The following is an 18,164-nucleotide window of genomic DNA, read 5'->3' as shown; positions in this document are numbered from 1 at the left end:
GCCCAACCCACTGAGCCACCCAGGCGCCCCCTCTCTCTCTTTTGTATGTTTAAAATGTTCCATAACATAAAGTTAAAAATAATACTGAAATGTATAAAAGGAGACAGAACAACAAAAGACCTGGGTATGAGTCCTGACTCAGCCATTTAACTAGCTAGCTTATCTTGGGCAAGTTATTTGACATCTATAAAACGCCAATAACAAGGGTACTATGTGTAAGGCATTTAACATAGTATGAGCTGCATAGTAAAGCTCAATAAATGTTAGCTAGTATTGTTTTTATTAAAGGAATAAAAAATTACATAATGACAGATTTAAATGTATGATCACTTTAAAACTTTTTTGTGTTAACATATCAATCATTAATTGCAGTCTTTTTTGTAATTGAGAACACTGGAAATACAAATTCTGACTTATTGGAATTCAGTTAAATTAACTAGAATTTCATGCATCTAAAAAATAATAACATTTTCTAGATAAGGCTCTATCAACTCTAACCATCATTTTGTAAGTTTTACCTAATGCCAGCAGGCTGGAAGAAATTAGAAATAAAAGTCAGAAAGAAAGGGGTAAAATTTACCTCTGTGGGTGATAAACCTGTGTATTCAAAAAAATTCAAAAGCATCAACTATAAAATGTATAAACAAAAAGAGAATTCAAGGTAAGGTATATGGTATAAAAACTAAAATATCAGAAATCAACAGCTTTCAAACGTACATCTAATTAGAAATTATGTTGGGAAAAAAACCATTTAAACTGCAAACGTTAAAAAAAAAACCTGCAAAAAAAATAATAATAAAAGGTAAACATCCTGGGTTGCAAAAAAGGTTAGCAAGAAATGAGCAATATCTTTAAGGGCACAAAAGAGTACTTTAAAAAATATAAAGGCATTTCTTATTCTTACATAGGAAGAGTCAGTAGTAAAAGGAGGTCAGTTCTCCCTAATTAAGATATAAATTAAACGTGATCTAAATAAAAATACTAGTGGGATTTTTGAGAGATTGACAAGCTGATTCTATAGAACACATAGAAAAAGTAAAGAGCAAGACTATTCAGGAAGAATTCTGGAAGAGGAGGGTGATAGGGGAAGACTAACCCATTAGATATGAAAACACAGTATAAATGTGTGATACTGGTCAAGTATAGATATATGTATTAACATAGCACAATAGAAAATCTAGGTATATATATTCAAATACATACAGGAACAGAGCACATTTATTGTCTACATATCTGTACAAAGGGAAATTCTGAAGGATGATCTTTAGGCCTAAGGAAAAAAAAAATCCCAGATCAAAATAACACAACAGTGTGGATTTGCTCAGTTGGGAGTCAGGTATCTCTCAGGCTCATCTTTAGTACTTTCAAAGCTCAACAAAAACTTCTTGCAGATTGCTGAACGTTCTCTCTCATGCCTACACATTGGAATATGCTATTCTTTGGGCCTGGAAGGGGCCTTTTCCCACCTTCTCATCTGCCAAACTCATACTTAACCTTCAAAGAAGTTCAGGAGTCATTCTTCTGTGCAGTACTTTTTCTTTGAGAAGAAGTAGAATATGTGCAGTGTCTCCTAAATGTTGACTTTTCTTCACAATTTCTTGCATCTCCATTTTGTTCTCCATCTGTTATTTGTTCTTTACACCACTGCCTGCCAGAAGGATATTGCTAGAATACAGATCTGATCATGTCTATCTCCAGCTCAAAAATATTTATTGCCTACTACATGCCTGTGTATTTATATGAAGTTCTTGAGACATGGAAGGCATTCAAGGGCTTCCAGGACTTAACTCCAATCCACTTTGCTCACCTCAGTTCTACTATATATGCCTTCGCACCTAACTCTTGGGTCACACTAGCCCTCAACATTCCTGCAGCTCTCTAGGCAGCTCTGTTCACCCAAAACTTTCTGCCTGATATTCCCTCCTTCCCTCCACCCTATTCCCCACACCCATCTTTTCTGTCCATTCAGATCTTTCAAAGCTCTGTTCTCATTGAAGCCTTATCTAAAATCCTGTTAACAACTAGTGATTCATTCCTGGGCTTGCATAATTAGTATTTATTTCATTATGGGTGGTGTCAGTTGATTATATGTCTGTTATTAGTCTATAACATTCCTGAGGTCAGAGCCATGTCTTACTAATTTATTTCATCCTCTTACCCTTAAATACACTGCTTACCACAGGGTAATAAATATTTATATACAAAAATAAATAACTTTTGTGTAGAATGGAACAAAATAGTGCCTGACACCTGATAAGTATTGCATAAATGTGCACTCTTTCTAGTGCTGATAATAGGTGCTCAATAAACATTTTGTGAAAAATGGCAAAGCTGGATGCACTGATTTATTATTAGCCACTTTCTCTTAGAGTTAATACTGTTTGGAAACCATTATAAAGAGTTTTAGTTTCTTCTTTTGATGACAGCAAATGTTGAGATTGTAGAACCTCAGAAAAGGCCTTAAGATATTTCTCAAGACCCAGGTTTATATGTCACTTAATCTAGTTCCCCTACAGACAGAACTAAATGCTGAAGTCTCCTTATATCCATGGAATCCCTGAAATTTAGAAAGGTCTTAGTATATAGTAAGCACTTCATAAATGTTGGTTGAAAAAGTGAACAAATAAATGAGTTAGGATGAACTGTTTTTGTGAGAGACTTTCCAAGCAAACTGAGAGCACATCAAATATAAGGAATGTATTTTTTGTTTTGTTTTGTTTTAAAGTTTTATTTATTTAAATAGCCTTTACACCCAACATGGGCTCAAACTCACAACCCCAAGATCAAGAGTTGCATACTCCCCTGACTGAGTCAGCCAGGTGCCTTCGAAATATGTTTTTTTCCCCATCTTTCTGTCTCCAGCACCTAGCAAAGTATCTGACACAAAATGAATGTTTACTAAATAGGTATTTATTAAATTAGAGATAAGAGATAAATACTTGGCTTCCTTTAAAAATGCAAAGAAGGAAAAAGAAAACACATTTCTTTTATCACATAAACTTGTACCAAGGATCTATGAATTGGGGTGGAAAACATAGAAATTTCTATCTTCAGAATATAGAAGAAGTGAACTTGGAGACTGAGAGGTCAGGTCACCTTAGTCTTCTAGGTGGTTAAAGCTAATTACATACTATGAAAGAGAATCTTTCTAGGGAAATTCCTACTGTGGCCACACTGAAAAATAAAGGCCTTGGATGGAGAGAAGGAAAGTAGTAGGGGTGTCCCTTGAAGCACAAATGGAGAAACTGAATGGACAATCTCTATATTGCTACATCTGCTTCAAGAAATGCACACCAACTCCCTTCCAAAGTACATCAGGATGTCGCACCATCGTGGAAGGAACGGGAAAGCAGGATGAGGTTGGCTGGCTGAAGTCACATCTTGGGGAAGCTGGCCAGGTTGGCAATGCCACAAGCGTTGTTCTTATTCCGAGCCATGAGGATATAGCCTTTGTTTCCCCAGTTTTCTCCCCAGCTGTAGGACCAATGAAGGAAAATACTTAGTACCCTCAGTTTATTTATTCATTAAAACACTTATTATTGTGCTAGGTACTGATGGTATAAAAAATGAATAAAACAGTTTTTACCCTTGAAGAGTTTAAAGAAAAGGAATGGAGAGAAGGCATAATGCTATAGGCCTCAAAGGAGAGATTGCTTATAATCAAGAGATCAAAAAAGGCTTAATTCAAGAGGTAGCATTTGAAGTGAGCCCAAAGACTGGGTAGACCTTCACAAATGGGATGCCAGCAGAGGAATATTAAATGAATACTAGAGTCAGGAAAGTATGGGACATGTATTAAGATCATGTGGCTGGGGCGCCTGGGTGGCTCAGTGGGTTAAGCCGCTGCCTTCGGCTCAGGTCATGATCTCAGGGTCCTGGGATCGAGTCCCGCATTGGGCTCTCTGCTCAGCAGGGAGCCTGCTTCCTCCTCTCTCTCTGCCTACTTGTGATCTCTCTCTGTCAAATAAATAAATAAAATCTTTAAAAAAAAAAAAAAAAAGATCATGTGGCTGAAACATAAGGTGTCTGACAGGGTGTAACAGGAGATACGTCTGGAAAGGTAGGTTGAGATCGGCCTGAAGAGTTTGGCTCTGTGGCCCATCCTAGTGTAGGAGACACTGGAAGTTTCAGATTGGGAGTATAATATGGTCCAATTTGTGTTTAAGGAAGCGTGATCTTGAAAACACGAGTCTAGAGCATAAGAAAGGGTGATCTTGGTCTTAGTGGGTAAAGCCAATAGGAGAGATGAATGAAACTGTGAGAGTGATTTAGATTGCCAAGGAAAGAAGTGGAGAGAATGGAAGATAAAGGGATGTGGACAGGAGACTGCTCTATGTATCTTCCCAAATTGTTTTCATGAGTTTTCTTTTTCCCCCAACCAGCAAATTCTAGCCCAATACATTTTACTTAAGACCTGTACCCTACTCCTATTCTCTTCTCTAGGGGTCTCCAGTGATGCTGATCCTGCTTAAGTATGTCCCTTCTTCCTCCCAGCAATCTTGGATGAAGGCTCTACCCTTGAAACCGGACCAGGAAAGGACAGAGTAAGTACTTGGGGCTGGGAGTCGAGAAAGAGAGGACATAGGACAGAAGCTGTAGGAGAAGGAGCACCTTCTAAGAAAGGTGCTCAGGTTCAGCTTTAGTTGGGACTGTGATCTACACCATCTACCCTGCCAGTCCTTCAGGCAGCACCCCACTTGCTTACAGCACTGTTTTGGCCTATGAACGCCCCAGCATCTAGGACTCTTATCCCCTGGAGGCACCAAGGACAAAAAGTTTAGTTTGTCGCTGCCGGGCTGGTACTGGCCAGTGAGGAAGCAAAAGTATGATTCTCATTAAGTCTGCCCTCTAAAGTAACAAGTGGCTAAAGAGAAATGGGGAGCTAAAGTATTGTGTAGTTTTATTTATTCCTAATAATAGGAAAGGAAACATTAATTTTTGTTGTTGTTATATCTATTTTCCAAAAAATGTTTCTCTTCACAAACTTCAAAATCTGTGGGCAGATTTATATATATAAACATATAAACACACACACACACTTATCCTAAGTATACTTGGACAGGCAAAAAATTGCACAAGAAGATACTAAACCTTTACATTGGTTCCCTACTGCTTTCAAACAGACTGAAGATGGAAAGTTTCCTAAGAAATTGATCACATTATAGAAAAAAGAAAGAAAAAAAACTACATAATTCCAAAGCTCCTGCTGGTTTCTTGGTGCTATTGTATGTTCTGCTTAGTTAGGTCTGTCTTTCTTAGGGGGCTGTAAGATCACTGAAAACATTCTGTTCATTTCTGTACAACTAAGCACCCTGCATGTGGAGCAGCCACCCAACACATACTCTAAGTACTACTGTCCAGCCATTAAATGCTAGAATTAATAGCCTCTAACTGGGAAGGGACAACTAAAAAGGCTGAAACAACTTTCTCTTGAAGTGAGAGAAATACTGGGAAGTTGCAGATGAGGTTGAATGTTATGAGGGTAACTGCGTAACAAACTTAGTATGCCCATCATTACCTGTTTTTAATGATCCAGTGCTTGTTTCCTTTCTGGACGCCATATCCCACTGCCAACACTGCATGGTTTAGGTTATCGCTATTACAGTTTTCATCGTAGTACACACCTAGGAAACAAACTATCAAGGTGAAGCTTTCTGCAGTTCAAGGGCCACCCAGTTGAGTCCTGCCCTGTCAGGAGGACCTGTGACAGAGAGATGTGCTGCACTGTAGCAGCAGTTCCATTTCCCTAGGCCAGACTCAGTCTAAATGTGAAAACCAAGTACTGCAAATGCTCAGTGGCCTTCAAGAAGCTGCCAAGCGACATCATAAGAGAGGGTTGATTGTGCTCTCTAGGAACAGCTCCTTACCTTTGCTGTAAAACTGGAAGGAGGTCAGGCTTGCATCAATGGCCACAGAGATGGGTCCCACTCGGGCCACTGCCCTCTTCAGGGCCTTCTCATTCCCCTCAGGAATCTCTCTGTACCCTTTGCACTTAGCTGCCTTGCCTGTTGGGTTGTACATACAACTTTCATCCTGGAAAAAAATGAGGTTAAAACAGGACTAGGACAAAGTAGCAGGCCAGGAACTGGTGGCTGAGAAACTCCACCAATGCTCTAAGTGATGTCAGTGAACTGACAGCGGTGGCACACCTAGAGTCTTTATAGAAGGTCTGTTCTCTCCTCACCATTTTAGACAGCTATAAAAAAAGAATATGAAGGGACACCTGGGTGGCTCAGTTGGTTAAGCAGCTGCCTTTAACTCAGGTCATGATCCCAGCGTCCTGGAATCAAGTCCCCCATCGGGCTCCTTGCTCAAAAGGGAGCCTGCTTCTCCCTCTGCCTCTGCCTGCCACTCTGTCTGCCTTTGCTCACTCTCTCTGACAAATAAATAAAATCTTTAAAAAAAAAAAAAAAGAATATGAAAACTGAATACCTTGCACATACACAAAAATTAGCTCTGGGTGGTTTTAAACAAATGTGAAAGGAAACACTGAAAAACTTAATAGAGAGAAAATTTTTATTCCCTCAGGATGGGAGAGGGATTTCTGCAACAAGGTGCTTTTAAAAGCACAGATCATTTTCTGGCCATGTAGTATGTGTAAGCCTCAGATGCGAGGGAGTCAGCAGCTGCTCGGTGGGGAGGAGGCCAAAGCCAAGCTAGAATGAACTTAAATTACTGTATTACCTGACTGTTGCTCTATCAGATCTCTTTTCAAGTTTTATTTTTCTTTACCTCCCCCCATTCATTCATGTGTTCATATGAGAAGTTCTTTTAGTTTTATATAACAAATGCTTTTAAAAAAGTAGATACATGCTATAAAGTAGATAAACACTCAAGATACAGAATATTAAAAAAATAGAATATGGGTGTGCCTGGCTGGCTCAATCAGTAGAACATGTGACTCCTGATCTTGGGGCTGGGAGTTCGAGTCCCATGTTGGGTGTGGAGATTACTTAGAAACAAAATCTTGGGCGCCTGGGTGGCTCAGTGGGTTAAGCCGCTGCCTTCGGCTCAGGTCATGATCTCAGGGTCCTGGGATCGAGGCCCGCATCGGGCTCTCTGCTCAGCAGGGAGCCTGCTTCCCTCTCTCTCTCTCTACCTGCCTCTCCATCTACTTGTGATTTCTCTCTGTCAAATAAATAAATAAATAAAATCTTTAAAAAAAAAAACAAAACAAAACAAAAAAAAAAAACAAAATCTTAAAAAATAAATAAATAAATAAATAAAAATGGAATATGTGTCGTATATGGCTCATTCTTCACTTTAATTGATTATGAGACCAAAATCATTCCACATTGCTCTCAAATGCTGAAGAGATCATTTGAAGGGGCAGGAGAATAGAAATTAGAAGTCAGATGCCACTTCTCTTCCAAATTAAGGTTTCAGATATTAAGTAAATTTCATTTAAATTATTCAAACTCTCTGAGCTATTAAACTGTCTCTCAACAGACTGATGAATATAATACCATTTTAATCGATGTAAGCTGTCAATGGATGAGTCATCAACTATTCTGATGGTGTTTAATTTTTTTTTTCTTTAACATGGTTACATAATCCTTTAAAATGGCTGCCTGGATTAATGAATATGGAAAAAACTATAAATACAGACCTGGTTTGGGGTGGGATTTTTCTGTATATACTATTGGAATTTAATTTTTTTAAAGATTTATTTATTTGAGAGAGAGAGAGCATGAGTGGGATGGGCAGAGGGAGAGAGAGTAAAAGTCTCAAGCAGACTACACGTTAAGTGTGGAGCCTGATACAGGGCTCAATCTCACGACCCTGAGATCATGACCTGAGCCAAAACCAAGAGTTGGACACTCAACTGACTGTGCCACAGGTGCCCTTGGATTTAAATTTTTTATATCAAGTGACAACAAAAAGTTGTCAAAAGAATATTTAATAATTTAAAAAAGAATATTTTGGGGTGCCTGGGTGGCCCAGTGGATTAAAGCCTCTACCTTTGGCTCAGGTCATGATCCCAGAGTCCTGGGATCGAGTCCCGCATCGGGCTCTCTGCTCAGCAGGGAGCCTGCTTCTCCGTCTCTCTCTGCCTGTTTCTCTGCCTACTTGTGATCTCTTGTGATGTCTGTCAAATAAATAAATTTAAAAAAAATAAAAGAATATTTTGGGGCACCTATGTGGCTCAGTTGGTTAAGTGTCTGTCTTCACTTCAGGTTATGACCTCAAGGTCCTGGGATTGAGCCCTACATTGAGCTCTCTGTTCTGGAGGAAATCTGCTTCTCCCTCTCCCTCTGTGGTCATGTGTGTGCACTCTTTCTCTCTCAATCTCAAATAAATAAATCTTTAAAAAAAAATAAAATAATAAAAAAGAATATTTTGCCACATTCAGGTTATTTCACTGATTGGCCTGATGTTTTCAGAATTTAAAAGCTCATCTGTTAGGGCAGTTTTAGTGTGGTGCCTTATAGTAAGTAGCAGCTCCAGAATTCAAACATGGACTCAGGACCCAGGAGTTCTGAAAATTGTATATGGATTAAAGAAAAAATTTTTTTAAGGTTCAATCTCCAATTTCTCTGCCTTGTATGCCCGATAGTTAAAAAATCGCAACATGGAATAAAAATGGGATTAAATTTACAAATTAATGTCTGTTTTGGTGTAGCCAGTCTACAAAAATGTGTTGCAGTAACTTTACTATATAGGTTGTTGAGTATCCAGTGAAATGGATTTGTTCAGTCATTTACATTAATGAGCATTTATTATAACAGACATCATTTGATATGACTAAACATGAATGAATAAAACTTACTGCTCCTGGATTTTTTTAAAGGCACTAATTACAAAGGAAAATAATTTTAGGGTGTCTGGGTGGCTCAGTGCATTAAAGCCTCTGCCTTCAGCTCAGGTCGTGATCCTAGGGTCCTGGGATTGAGTCCTGCATCGGGCTCTCTGCTCAGCGGGGAGTCTGCTTCTCAGTCTCTCTCTGCCTGCCTCTCTGCCTACTTGGGATCTCTGTCAAATAAATGAATAAAATCTTAAAAAAAAAGAAAAGAAAAGAATTTTACTAGCCTGAAATTAAGAACTTTTCTGAGTTGAAAGAATGTTCACCTAAAACACAAACAGTACTTGTATCCAGATATCTTTTTAAAATTCTTAAAAAGTGAGAAAGAGAAAAACAACCTAATTAAAAATGTGCAAAAGATATTAGCGGTCAATTCACTGAAGAAATGCAGATGACCAGATAAACATACTAATGAAGATGGGAATCAGTGGGAATTCTTATATACTCCAGGTGGGAATATAAATGTTTCCAAACACTTGGGTAAAACAGTTAGTTATTATCTAGTAAGGCTGAAGATGCAGGTACCCCAAGACTCAGACAAATTCTGTTCCAAGGTATTATATTTTACTAAAGAAAATTTTGCACATTTACATAGAAGACATGCTAGAAATGTTTGTAGGGGTGAACAGTAGATAAATCTTGGGAGCTATTACATCTTGGAGCTGTTACATAGCAGTGAATTTGCACATGCTATTTTATCTCCTCACCTATAAAGTGAGGATAAGTTTACCTTACATGCCTGTTATGAAAATTAAGTGAGAAAATGAACTAAGCACATGGCTTAGTACATAGGAGTCATCAAACTTTTTTTTTTTTTTTAAGATTTTTATCTATTTACTTGAGAGAGGGAGAGTGAGTGAGAAGGAATGAGAGGGTGGTAGAAGGACAAGTAGACCCCTCTGAGCACAGAGCCTGACAAAGGCTTGACCCCAGAACCCCAAGATCATGACCTGAGCAGAAGTCAGATGCCTGGGCAACTGAGCCACCCAGGTGCTCCATAACCATCATTCTTTTTTTTTTTTTTTTTTTTTTAAAGATTTTATTTATTTATTTGACAGAGAGAAATCACAAGTAGATGGAGAGGCAGGCAGAGAGAGAGAGGGAAGCAGGCTCTCCGCTGAGCAGAGAGCCCGATGCGGGACTCGATCCCAGGACTCCGAGATCATGACCTGAGCCGAAGGCAGCGGCTTAACCCACTGAGCCACCCAGGCGCCCCATAACCATCATTCTTATTACTCAAACTTGCTATCTCTGCTTCAAAAACTTCTGTTGCAAAAGCCCTATGTAATCCTATTATCTATCAACCCCATGTATATAAAAGTCCTTAAACCTTCCTTTTAGATAACAAGGATCTCCTTCCTATTACTAAAGGAGGAAGTGAATTTATCTCTAAAGTTAAAAACAAGGGGCACCTCGGTGGTTCAGTGGGTTAAAGCATCTGACTTCACCTCGGGTCAATGATCCCACAGTCCTGGGATGGAGCCCTGCACTGGGCTCTCTGCTCAGCAGGGAGCCTGCTTCCTCCTCTCTGCATGTCTCTCTGCCTACTTGTGATCTCTGTCAAATTAAAAAAAAAAAAATCTTTAAAGTTAAAAACAAGTATGAAGCAACTTATGTTTTCTCTCATTTTGTACATGTCAGAATGTTAACTTACATAATTTACGTAACAGTCCCCAAACCCTTGCTGGGATCATGCAAAATAAAAGCACACGATTCAGTGAATTAGTGTGGCAGGTTTGGGATATGTGATAGGAGTGGAGGAGGCATACTCAGATGTCTGTGGGGTCACCTGTGCTCTGTTTTTTCCAGGGAAAAGAGATGGATAGGGTTATGGTGGCCTAAGCCCCCCAAATCTCCTAGGCTGTGACAATCTTCCTAGCCTTCTATGGGAAATTACCCTGTCAAGAAGGCAAGATAGGGGAACAGAAAACAAGGTTTCTGGAATTGTTTCCAGTATAAAATATCATGTTGGGGGAATAAGGAGGCATTACTGAGCTGTGTAACCGTGTGGTACGGTCTCACCTGTCCCACATATGGGTAAGCATCTTCAGAGTCAATGCCTCGGTTCTTCTGCACATACTGGAAGGCATTGGTCATGTAGCCCCCTCCACAGCCATCATTTTCAGAAACACAGTCCACCAGGTTCTGGGGACTCAGATTTAACAGTTTGCCAGTTTTCTTCTTGAGTTGGCCCTCCAGGGCACCCACAGAGCTAAAAGCCCAACAGGAACCACACTGACCCTGAGAGGCATAACAGAACAACGATCAGTCACTGCTGTTCACCTTTTTGGTTCTTCCCTCTAAACTACCTGATGAAATTCCAGCATACATGTCCTCCTTTCTGTTCCTATTTCCCTTTGTTTAGTATTTGCTACATTTTTCTATTGTTTTTATTTGCATTGATAACTGTTGTTACCATTGTTACCATTAGCTGTAGTGGAGCAGGATTCTGCAACCCACAAGATAGATGACCTCCGGGAAGTTCTAAACTTCTCTGTGCCTTATCTGTAAAATGTGGATAATTGCTCAATTATGGATTATGGAGATTTAAAAAGTCAATTCATGTAGAGGATTTAGAAATTTCTGACACACAACAATCTCTCAAAAAGTGCTGTTACGATTAGTAATAGTTCAGCTAGATTATATATTTTTCTTCCCTCCCTGTTCTATTTTTTAGGACTGAGGATTTCTTGAGGACATGGGTTATGTCTTAGTCATCTTGAGTCTCCATGCCTAGCACTATATCTGGTAGGTTCTGAAACAGATGTTGTTTGTTGGATGAATGTTAAATTAGCTGATGATCTGGTTAATATAATTAGCATTGTTAAGGCTGAGGGAAAAGCAGCATTCTCCTGCTGGTGAGAGTGTGAAGATCATAAAAATTTTTTTTGGAAATGATTGCCTGTGACCTAGCAGCTCCAATGTTAGGGTTTATTTTGCATAAATATTTGCACATGTACATGTAAACATATGCACAAGGGTGCTTACAGCAATACTACTTGTAAAAAAGAAAAAAATAGGAACAACATATATGTACAAAAATAGGTGATGACTTGAACAGGTTATATTCTCTTGGCACTGGGAGAGATCCTTTAATTCCTTGCCTTCTCTTCCTAGTTCCTTCCTACTTAAAGAAGAAAAAAGCAGAAAGAGGTCATGCCAGGAGAAAGGAGGGTACCTGGTTCTTGACAGGAGTAACATATCCTTTCTTTCGATAATCAATGGAGTCTGGAGCTCTGCTTTCCCAGTCTGGGATATAGAGGCTATCATTACTGCGGGAATGAGAGGGAGGTACTTTGAGTCCAGTCATCTTCTGAACCACCTCTTCACTGGTCTGGGACAAAGAACAAAAAGGCAAAGCATTAGCAGAGAACTAAAGCAAACAGGGCAAGTAGTCCGGGAGCTGAGGTTCAACTCACCATGTCCCCCAAGTGGTTCATGGCCAGTTCATATGTATGGACACCAAGAGAGGCCTCAAGATTATGGATGGAAATATGCTTCAAGTTTTTTTCCCAAATTAAACGCCGAGAGATTTCATCCACCTAAACAGAAAATAGTATTTGCACAGACAGTATCTTGTGTATAAAGTTACATAATACTGCAGAGATTTTTAGGAGAAAAGATGAAACTTAGAATCCTGCAGAATTTATAGTCTAGTTGAGGAACTCACCGTGGGATTATTAAGAGCATACAGAAAGAAATATGCAAACAAAATATAAAAAATAGAATGCAAAGCTCTGGAGAGATGTATAGGAAATTGCTTAAAGGGATACCGGGGTGGCTCAACCAGTTAAGCTTCTGCCTTTGGCTCAGGTCATGATCCTGGGGTCCTGGAATCAAGATCCGTAACTGGGCTTCTTACTCAGCAGTCTGCTTCTCCCTCTGCTACTCTCTCTCCCTCCCTCCCTTCCTATCAAATAAAAATTGCTTATGGATAAATAGCATTAATCTTAGAAGTCTTCCCCAAAGAGAAATGTGACAGTTATAAAGGCCAGAACTCGAGGGAGGGTGAATCAAGGAGTAGGAATGAAACTATATGTTGAGTTAGAGAACAGGAGCAGGTTTGCTTGGTTGGAGAGGTTAAGGTATTCAGACTGAAAAATGGAGTCTGGAAGCTAAGATTGGAGGTCTCAAGTTCCAGCTCCCGACCATGCTCCCCTCCAGACCCAGAAATCACCTTGTTGTTATACTGCTTGCCATAGGTCTTCTTCCATAGCTCCCACTGGGTGTCCAGTATCTCCTCAGGATATAGAGCAATGCTTGCCATGGGCAGCAGCAGAAGAAACTTGAGCCCCCACATCCTGAGGAAGGGGATAGTTAGGGGAGATTTTGTTTGCCAAGGGGTTCATAGCCTGGCTTGGGATGAGGAAATAGCTGGAGCTATATTCCCAGACAGGTGGTTCTTAACCTTTGGGAGTCACAAACTCTTTTGAGAAGCAAATAAAATTTTGTAATCCATCATAGTCCCACTCATCTGAAAAATGCACACACTCACAGTAATTATGGGGAATTCATGAACCTAAAGATAAGAATGCCTTCCTTGGGACCATGATGCAAAGGAAAACAAGGATTTATAAAGAAGGAATACAAAGAATTGAGGGTGATTTGGATATGATAAAACAACGATAGAAGGATCTGGGTTTGGACTGGGTGCTGATACATCTGGTTCCAAGTATTTTGACCTAGAGAGATCTCTCTCTCTCTCTCTCACACACACACACAGAAAACCACAAACGGGGTAGAAAATGGATAATCAGAATGGACTCAGCACCTGTCTCCTCTAATGTCCCCTGCAGACTTGAAGGAGAGGTACAAGGTTGGAGGTTAGAGGGGGATTGGAAAATACACAAAGGAGAGACTTCCAGCTAAGTTTTGCTACGTAACCATTTCTTCAATGCATTTACTCCCTACCCCAAATTCTGATACTTCCCAGATCTTGCCAGGAGAGGACTGGGAACAGCTGACAGTATTTCTTATTCTCTAGATGTTTACTGTCTCCTTAGTCTTACGCATTTCTTCCTCCTCTTTCTGCTCGCATTTCTTCCTCCTCTTTCTGCTCGCTCCTCAGGCAGGAAACTGCCCCTAATCTCAACCAGATGCTGTGGGCAGGAAAGTTTTTCTTTCTTTTCCTGACAACAAAAAACCTCTGTAATTGCCTCACAGGATGGAAAGCTTCAGAATTAAAGTTTGTTAGAATGTTAAGATAAAAAAGCAGGTTCTATGATCATTAAATGCACAGCTTTTCAGAAGTTTACTCTAGTTTCACTCATTTCTTACAGCGGCTTGCTTAATTCTGTGTTTTCCATTTTAAGAACAATTTACAGTCTGAAGTAAGTTATACAGCTTGCATTTTTGAATTTACAGTCCCATTTTTGTATAAGCTTTGTAGACTGGCAAAACATTCAACAAGACATTTAATATCTGGAGTTGTTAAGGGCTTTGAGACAGTAGAAAAACACCTCCGGGCACCAGTTCTCCTCCCTGCTAGTAAGTTAACCCTTCAGTAACTTTGGCGAAAACAGAAAACCCTACTCTGTAAGGGATGGGCAAAGGAATCCCTATATCCTTAGCTTTCACTAACAACTATGTATACATAAATAAAAATCGTAGCAGGAATCCTGAAGATTTCCAGGCAAATTTGGCCAGGAAATGACCTAAGATGGGCATATTGTTTTCACTTACAAAACCTACAAATCTCAACCATATCCCCAAGTCATTACATTCCTAATACCCCTAAAATGGAGAAAGGGAGGGAAGAGAAACTAAATGATCTAGCAAGTAGAAAATGTTACCTGCTGATAGGAATCTGCTCTGGGCTCCGTTCGCTGGGGAGTGTAGTAGATATGTGGGCGGATGACTAGGGGTGCTGGATTTATTCCATCAGGATTGCGGAAGTCAGTTTCAGCTGTGGGCTGGAAAATTTGAATAGAGGAGGGAGGCGGGGAAAGAAATGCTGAGAGGAGCAGGGTTGGGGAGGGAAGGAGGCAGTGGATTTGCAATGTTTCTGTGTCCGTGTAGTGTGAGTGTGCCAGGGTGGAAAGTTGCTAGGTATTTAGTTTTACAGGACTGTCCTTGAGAGCAAACAAAAAAAGATTTCAATATACATTACACAACTTGGGGCTTACCTTCACTTGGATGGTTAATAAGACACAGTCCTGGTCTCCCCCATCCTTCTTTATTATATAGTATTTATTATATTGGGGATTACATCTTCTCCTGTCCTTTTCCTGTTATCACCCATCCCTCCAACTTTGAAACCTTAGTTTTCAAATTTGTGTCTGACCCTCACAGCAAGGAGGAGGGAATAAATAAAAAAGACTAGAAAAGAATATGTAGGAAGCCAAAGGCTCCAAAATGACTTGTAGTTTATAAGCTTTTGGCTAAAAATTGTCAGTAGCTTTCCCAGCCTAATATGATGCTGCTGAGGAAGGATATGCCTAAGAAGTCCAGATGAAACTGGTTCTGAAAGTAACAAAAAAACTAGCACTCCTAATGACTTTACTTGAATCAGTGCCATTAAATGCTGACAAACTCACATGTGACTTCTTTGTTGCTAAAATTCTCAGACGGTGGGATGCCTGATGAACATTATCTGTTTCAATTATTAAAATCCCTGATCCAAGACCAGTCATGTGAGCTTCTCCAAATAATTCCCCCAACATCCAAGCATGTGACAGATCATAAGAGTCTAGTTCAGTACCTAAACCACATCCCCAAACTCCCATTTTCTTCCATAAACAGAGATGGGGGAAGAGGAAAAGATAGTCCTTGGAATAGAAAAGATAATACATAGGACAGATTCAGTTTCTAGCTGGACTGCATATACAAACCCTCAAGAACACAGGTTTATGCCTGTAAGTTTTAAGACTTGCTAATGAACCATATGCTCCTGGAGGGAAACCGAGTCCAGACCTGAATAGTTTAAATTTCCCCATCCCTAATTCCTTTTAATCCAGGAGAGCAAGGCATACTGGAGAGAAGGAATCCGATGTGCCAGACAGATCTCAAGTGTGCTCTGGAGGACTTGGGCAATTCCCCAACCCCCATCTCATGGTCAGATGTCCCTGCTGATTTTACTCAGAATGAGTCAGGATCAGGAGGACACTCAAGGAGTGCTGAGTGATCAGAGCCCTATGATTTCTGAATCCTGAAATTACAAACACACTGTGCTTTATGTTTGCATATTTGGAGTTCAAGCTATGGATTCAACTAGTTGTGGGTATTTGTTGTTTATAAGCTGGAAAGGAATAATAAAGCCGCAATCAAGATCACACGACACAAGAAAGTTTACAAAAGGAAAAAATATTTTGTTTTAAAATCTTTGCTACATGTCATTATTTTCGCCACTGTAAAGCTCAGCAGATGCCAGCAGTACAGAAATGGCCAACAAGAAAAAAACAAAACAATCAAAAAATAAAACCCTGAAGGAAAAGCAGAAACAAAACCCCCAGAGCGTCTTCTCCCTCCCCTCTCCTTCCCCAAAAGCCCTATAATAACTGTACAATATCATAGTCCTGATCACATTTAAAAACAGTCAATTATTAAAAAACAAGGATTCCATTGGAAACTCAACTTTTTGGTTTCTTAACTTGTGATATAAATATATATGTATATGGTATGTGTGCACATAGAATAAAAAAATAAACTGTCTCCTTTTCAACTCCACTACCTGGCACCAGACTGGAGACAAAAGGGAGAAAAACCCAGTAATGATGCTTTCTTAGCCTCTCTAAGGCCATCTGTGCTCCTCAGTCTCCTATGGCTATGTTTAATATGTCTTCTTATTTAATTCAGTCTTGCACTTAAGATACTGGCCTGAGCCAATCAAAAAAAAAAAAAAAAAAAAAAAAGGCTGATACACGTAACTGTTACCTGAGGAAGGTAAAGAATGAGAATAATAACTGGTATCTGCATTTTATATGGCTATAGTTAACTCAGTGACCCTGTCTGAATGGGAGTCCAGGCCCCATCTATCCCATGGATTTAATGATAAAGCAAAATCCAATCTTCAGATTGGAGGGAGCAAAAAGGAAGAACGTATATACATCCAGAAAAGACTTAAGTCTCAGTTTCTAGCCAGACTGAATTGAGAATGGGATGAAAGAGGCTACTTTGCAAGAAGGCTTGGTATTTGGTTTGAACTCCAGCAGTGAAGATATCACTGGGACTGCTAATCCAAGAAGTTGAGTTTCCATGCAGAAATAACCTCTACAGAACACACATCATATGTGATTCTGACAGAAAAATGCAGCAAGTATGGCCAAGTATGGGGTTTTTTGAAAGGGGTTTATCTTCCCACCCTAAACACCTGTAATGTTTGCCGATCTTCCATATAAGGTGAGAGCACCAAAAGTCGGAATGACCCAGCTTTATCACTAAATATGTTCGATGAGAGACCAACCATATCAACAGAAAACTTTATATATTTGCTTACAGTTGCATACTGGCTGGGCATAGATATAAGTGCAGCAAAGACATTTATTTAAATACTCTTTGGCTGCAATACTAAGTGGATAATACCTAGGAGATTTAACTCCTTAGGACTCTTTGAAGAATACACAGAAAAACAAAGATAAAATCTGGGACAAATTTTGCATAACTCCCTAATAGGGAGAAACAAACAGAGAAACATATGTGTGCACATACATGCACACACACACACACACACACACACACAAACACTCTTTCTCTCTCTCTCTCCCTCTTTTTCTCCCTCTCTCACTTCATCACTCACCAGGCAGCAGAAAGAGTCTATACTCACTTCCTGAAGCCCTATATATACCTACCATGCTTCATTGTCCTCAAATATGAGGACATTCCTCCTTTCCCCCACCTTATTCAGAATTTCTTTCCAAAAACAAGCCACAGTATTCAAGGCAAATAGTGGATGTCAGGTTCTCTAACCTGCCTCTTGACCCTAGCACAATCATTTCTGCACAAATCTCTGGTCAGGAGACATAAGGAAAGGCATTCTTAACTTCACCCAGCCTCAGTTTTTCGAAGGATCCCCAAAGCCTTCAGGATTCACCCCATTTCTTCTATAAATGTTATCTCAGAGGCAGAAGGTCAAGGAAAGACCAGAAGGGGCAGGGGATACACATTAGGGGTGAGGGAAGGGAAGGGAGAGGGACTTTTATTCTCTTTACAGAAAGATTTGCTTTTTAAAAACAAACAGTGATTTTTCTCCCCCACCCCTTATCCTCACCCCAATAGTTCTATTCTGAAAAGGAGGAAAACATAGTTAGGTCAGGAAATTCTTCATTGTTGTAGCTGTTGCTCTGGTCTCCCAGCATGGACAGCATCTCCTGGTAAGAGAAACAGAGCAAATCTAGTCACAACCTTAATCCCTCACATTTATCAA

General features: G+C 39.7%; 2 protein-coding genes across 6 annotated transcripts in view; both read right to left on the bottom strand.

Moving 5' to 3' along the window:
- Nucleotides 1-2,888: 2,888 nt before the first annotated feature.
- Nucleotides 2,889-13,103, bottom strand: CTSK (cathepsin K). The gene is made up of 7 exons (XM_059138230.1): nucleotides 12,981-13,103; nucleotides 12,223-12,345; nucleotides 11,982-12,137; nucleotides 10,826-11,044; nucleotides 5,868-6,033; nucleotides 5,519-5,624; nucleotides 2,889-3,474 (listed from the first exon to the last, which is right to left on the bottom strand). The coding sequence occupies exons 1-7, from the start codon at nucleotides 13,101-13,103 to the stop codon at nucleotides 3,375-3,377; spliced, it is 993 nt and encodes a 330-aa protein (XP_058994213.1). The 3' UTR covers nucleotides 2,889-3,374.
- Nucleotides 13,104-14,609: 1,506 nt separating this feature from the next.
- ARNT (aryl hydrocarbon receptor nuclear translocator) overlaps nucleotides 14,610-18,164 on the bottom strand; it is a 72,052-nt gene continuing 68,497 nt past the window's right edge. For 4 of the 5 annotated variants that reach the window (XM_059138225.1, XM_059138227.1, XM_059138228.1 and 1 more), the window contains one exon: nucleotides 16,090-18,108. In XM_059138225.1, coding sequence (XP_058994208.1) covers nucleotides 18,019-18,108 — 90 coding nt within the window. In that variant the 3' untranslated portion in view covers nucleotides 16,090-18,018. Of the gene's footprint in view, nucleotides 14,716-16,089; nucleotides 18,109-18,164 lie in introns of those variants that run through there. The other variant, XM_059138226.1, reaches the window with a different exon arrangement.

Source organism: Mustela lutreola, chromosome 10 (genome assembly GCF_030435805.1).
Source record: "Mustela lutreola isolate mMusLut2 chromosome 10, mMusLut2.pri, whole genome shotgun sequence".
Lineage (NCBI taxonomy): Eukaryota > Metazoa > Chordata > Mammalia > Carnivora > Mustelidae > Mustela > Mustela lutreola.
Note: the sequence above shows the minus strand (reverse complement) of the source record. Positions and strands in the feature narration are given on the sequence as shown.

Bases quoted from the DNA above. Each gene is read 5' to 3' on its own strand.
- CTSK (XM_059138230.1), bottom strand. From the start codon at position 13,103: ATGTGGGGGCTCAAGTTTCTTCTGCTGCTGCCCATGGCAAGCATTGCT. The intron at 11,045-11,981 runs GTACCCTCCTTT...TATGCCTCTCAG, and splicing joins TTACTCCTGTCAAGAACCAG to GGTCAGTGTGGTTCCTGTTG. The intron at 5,625-5,867 runs GTAAGGAGCTGT...TTTGTTTCCTAG, and splicing joins CTTCCAGTTTTACAGCAAAG to GTGTGTACTACGATGAAAAC.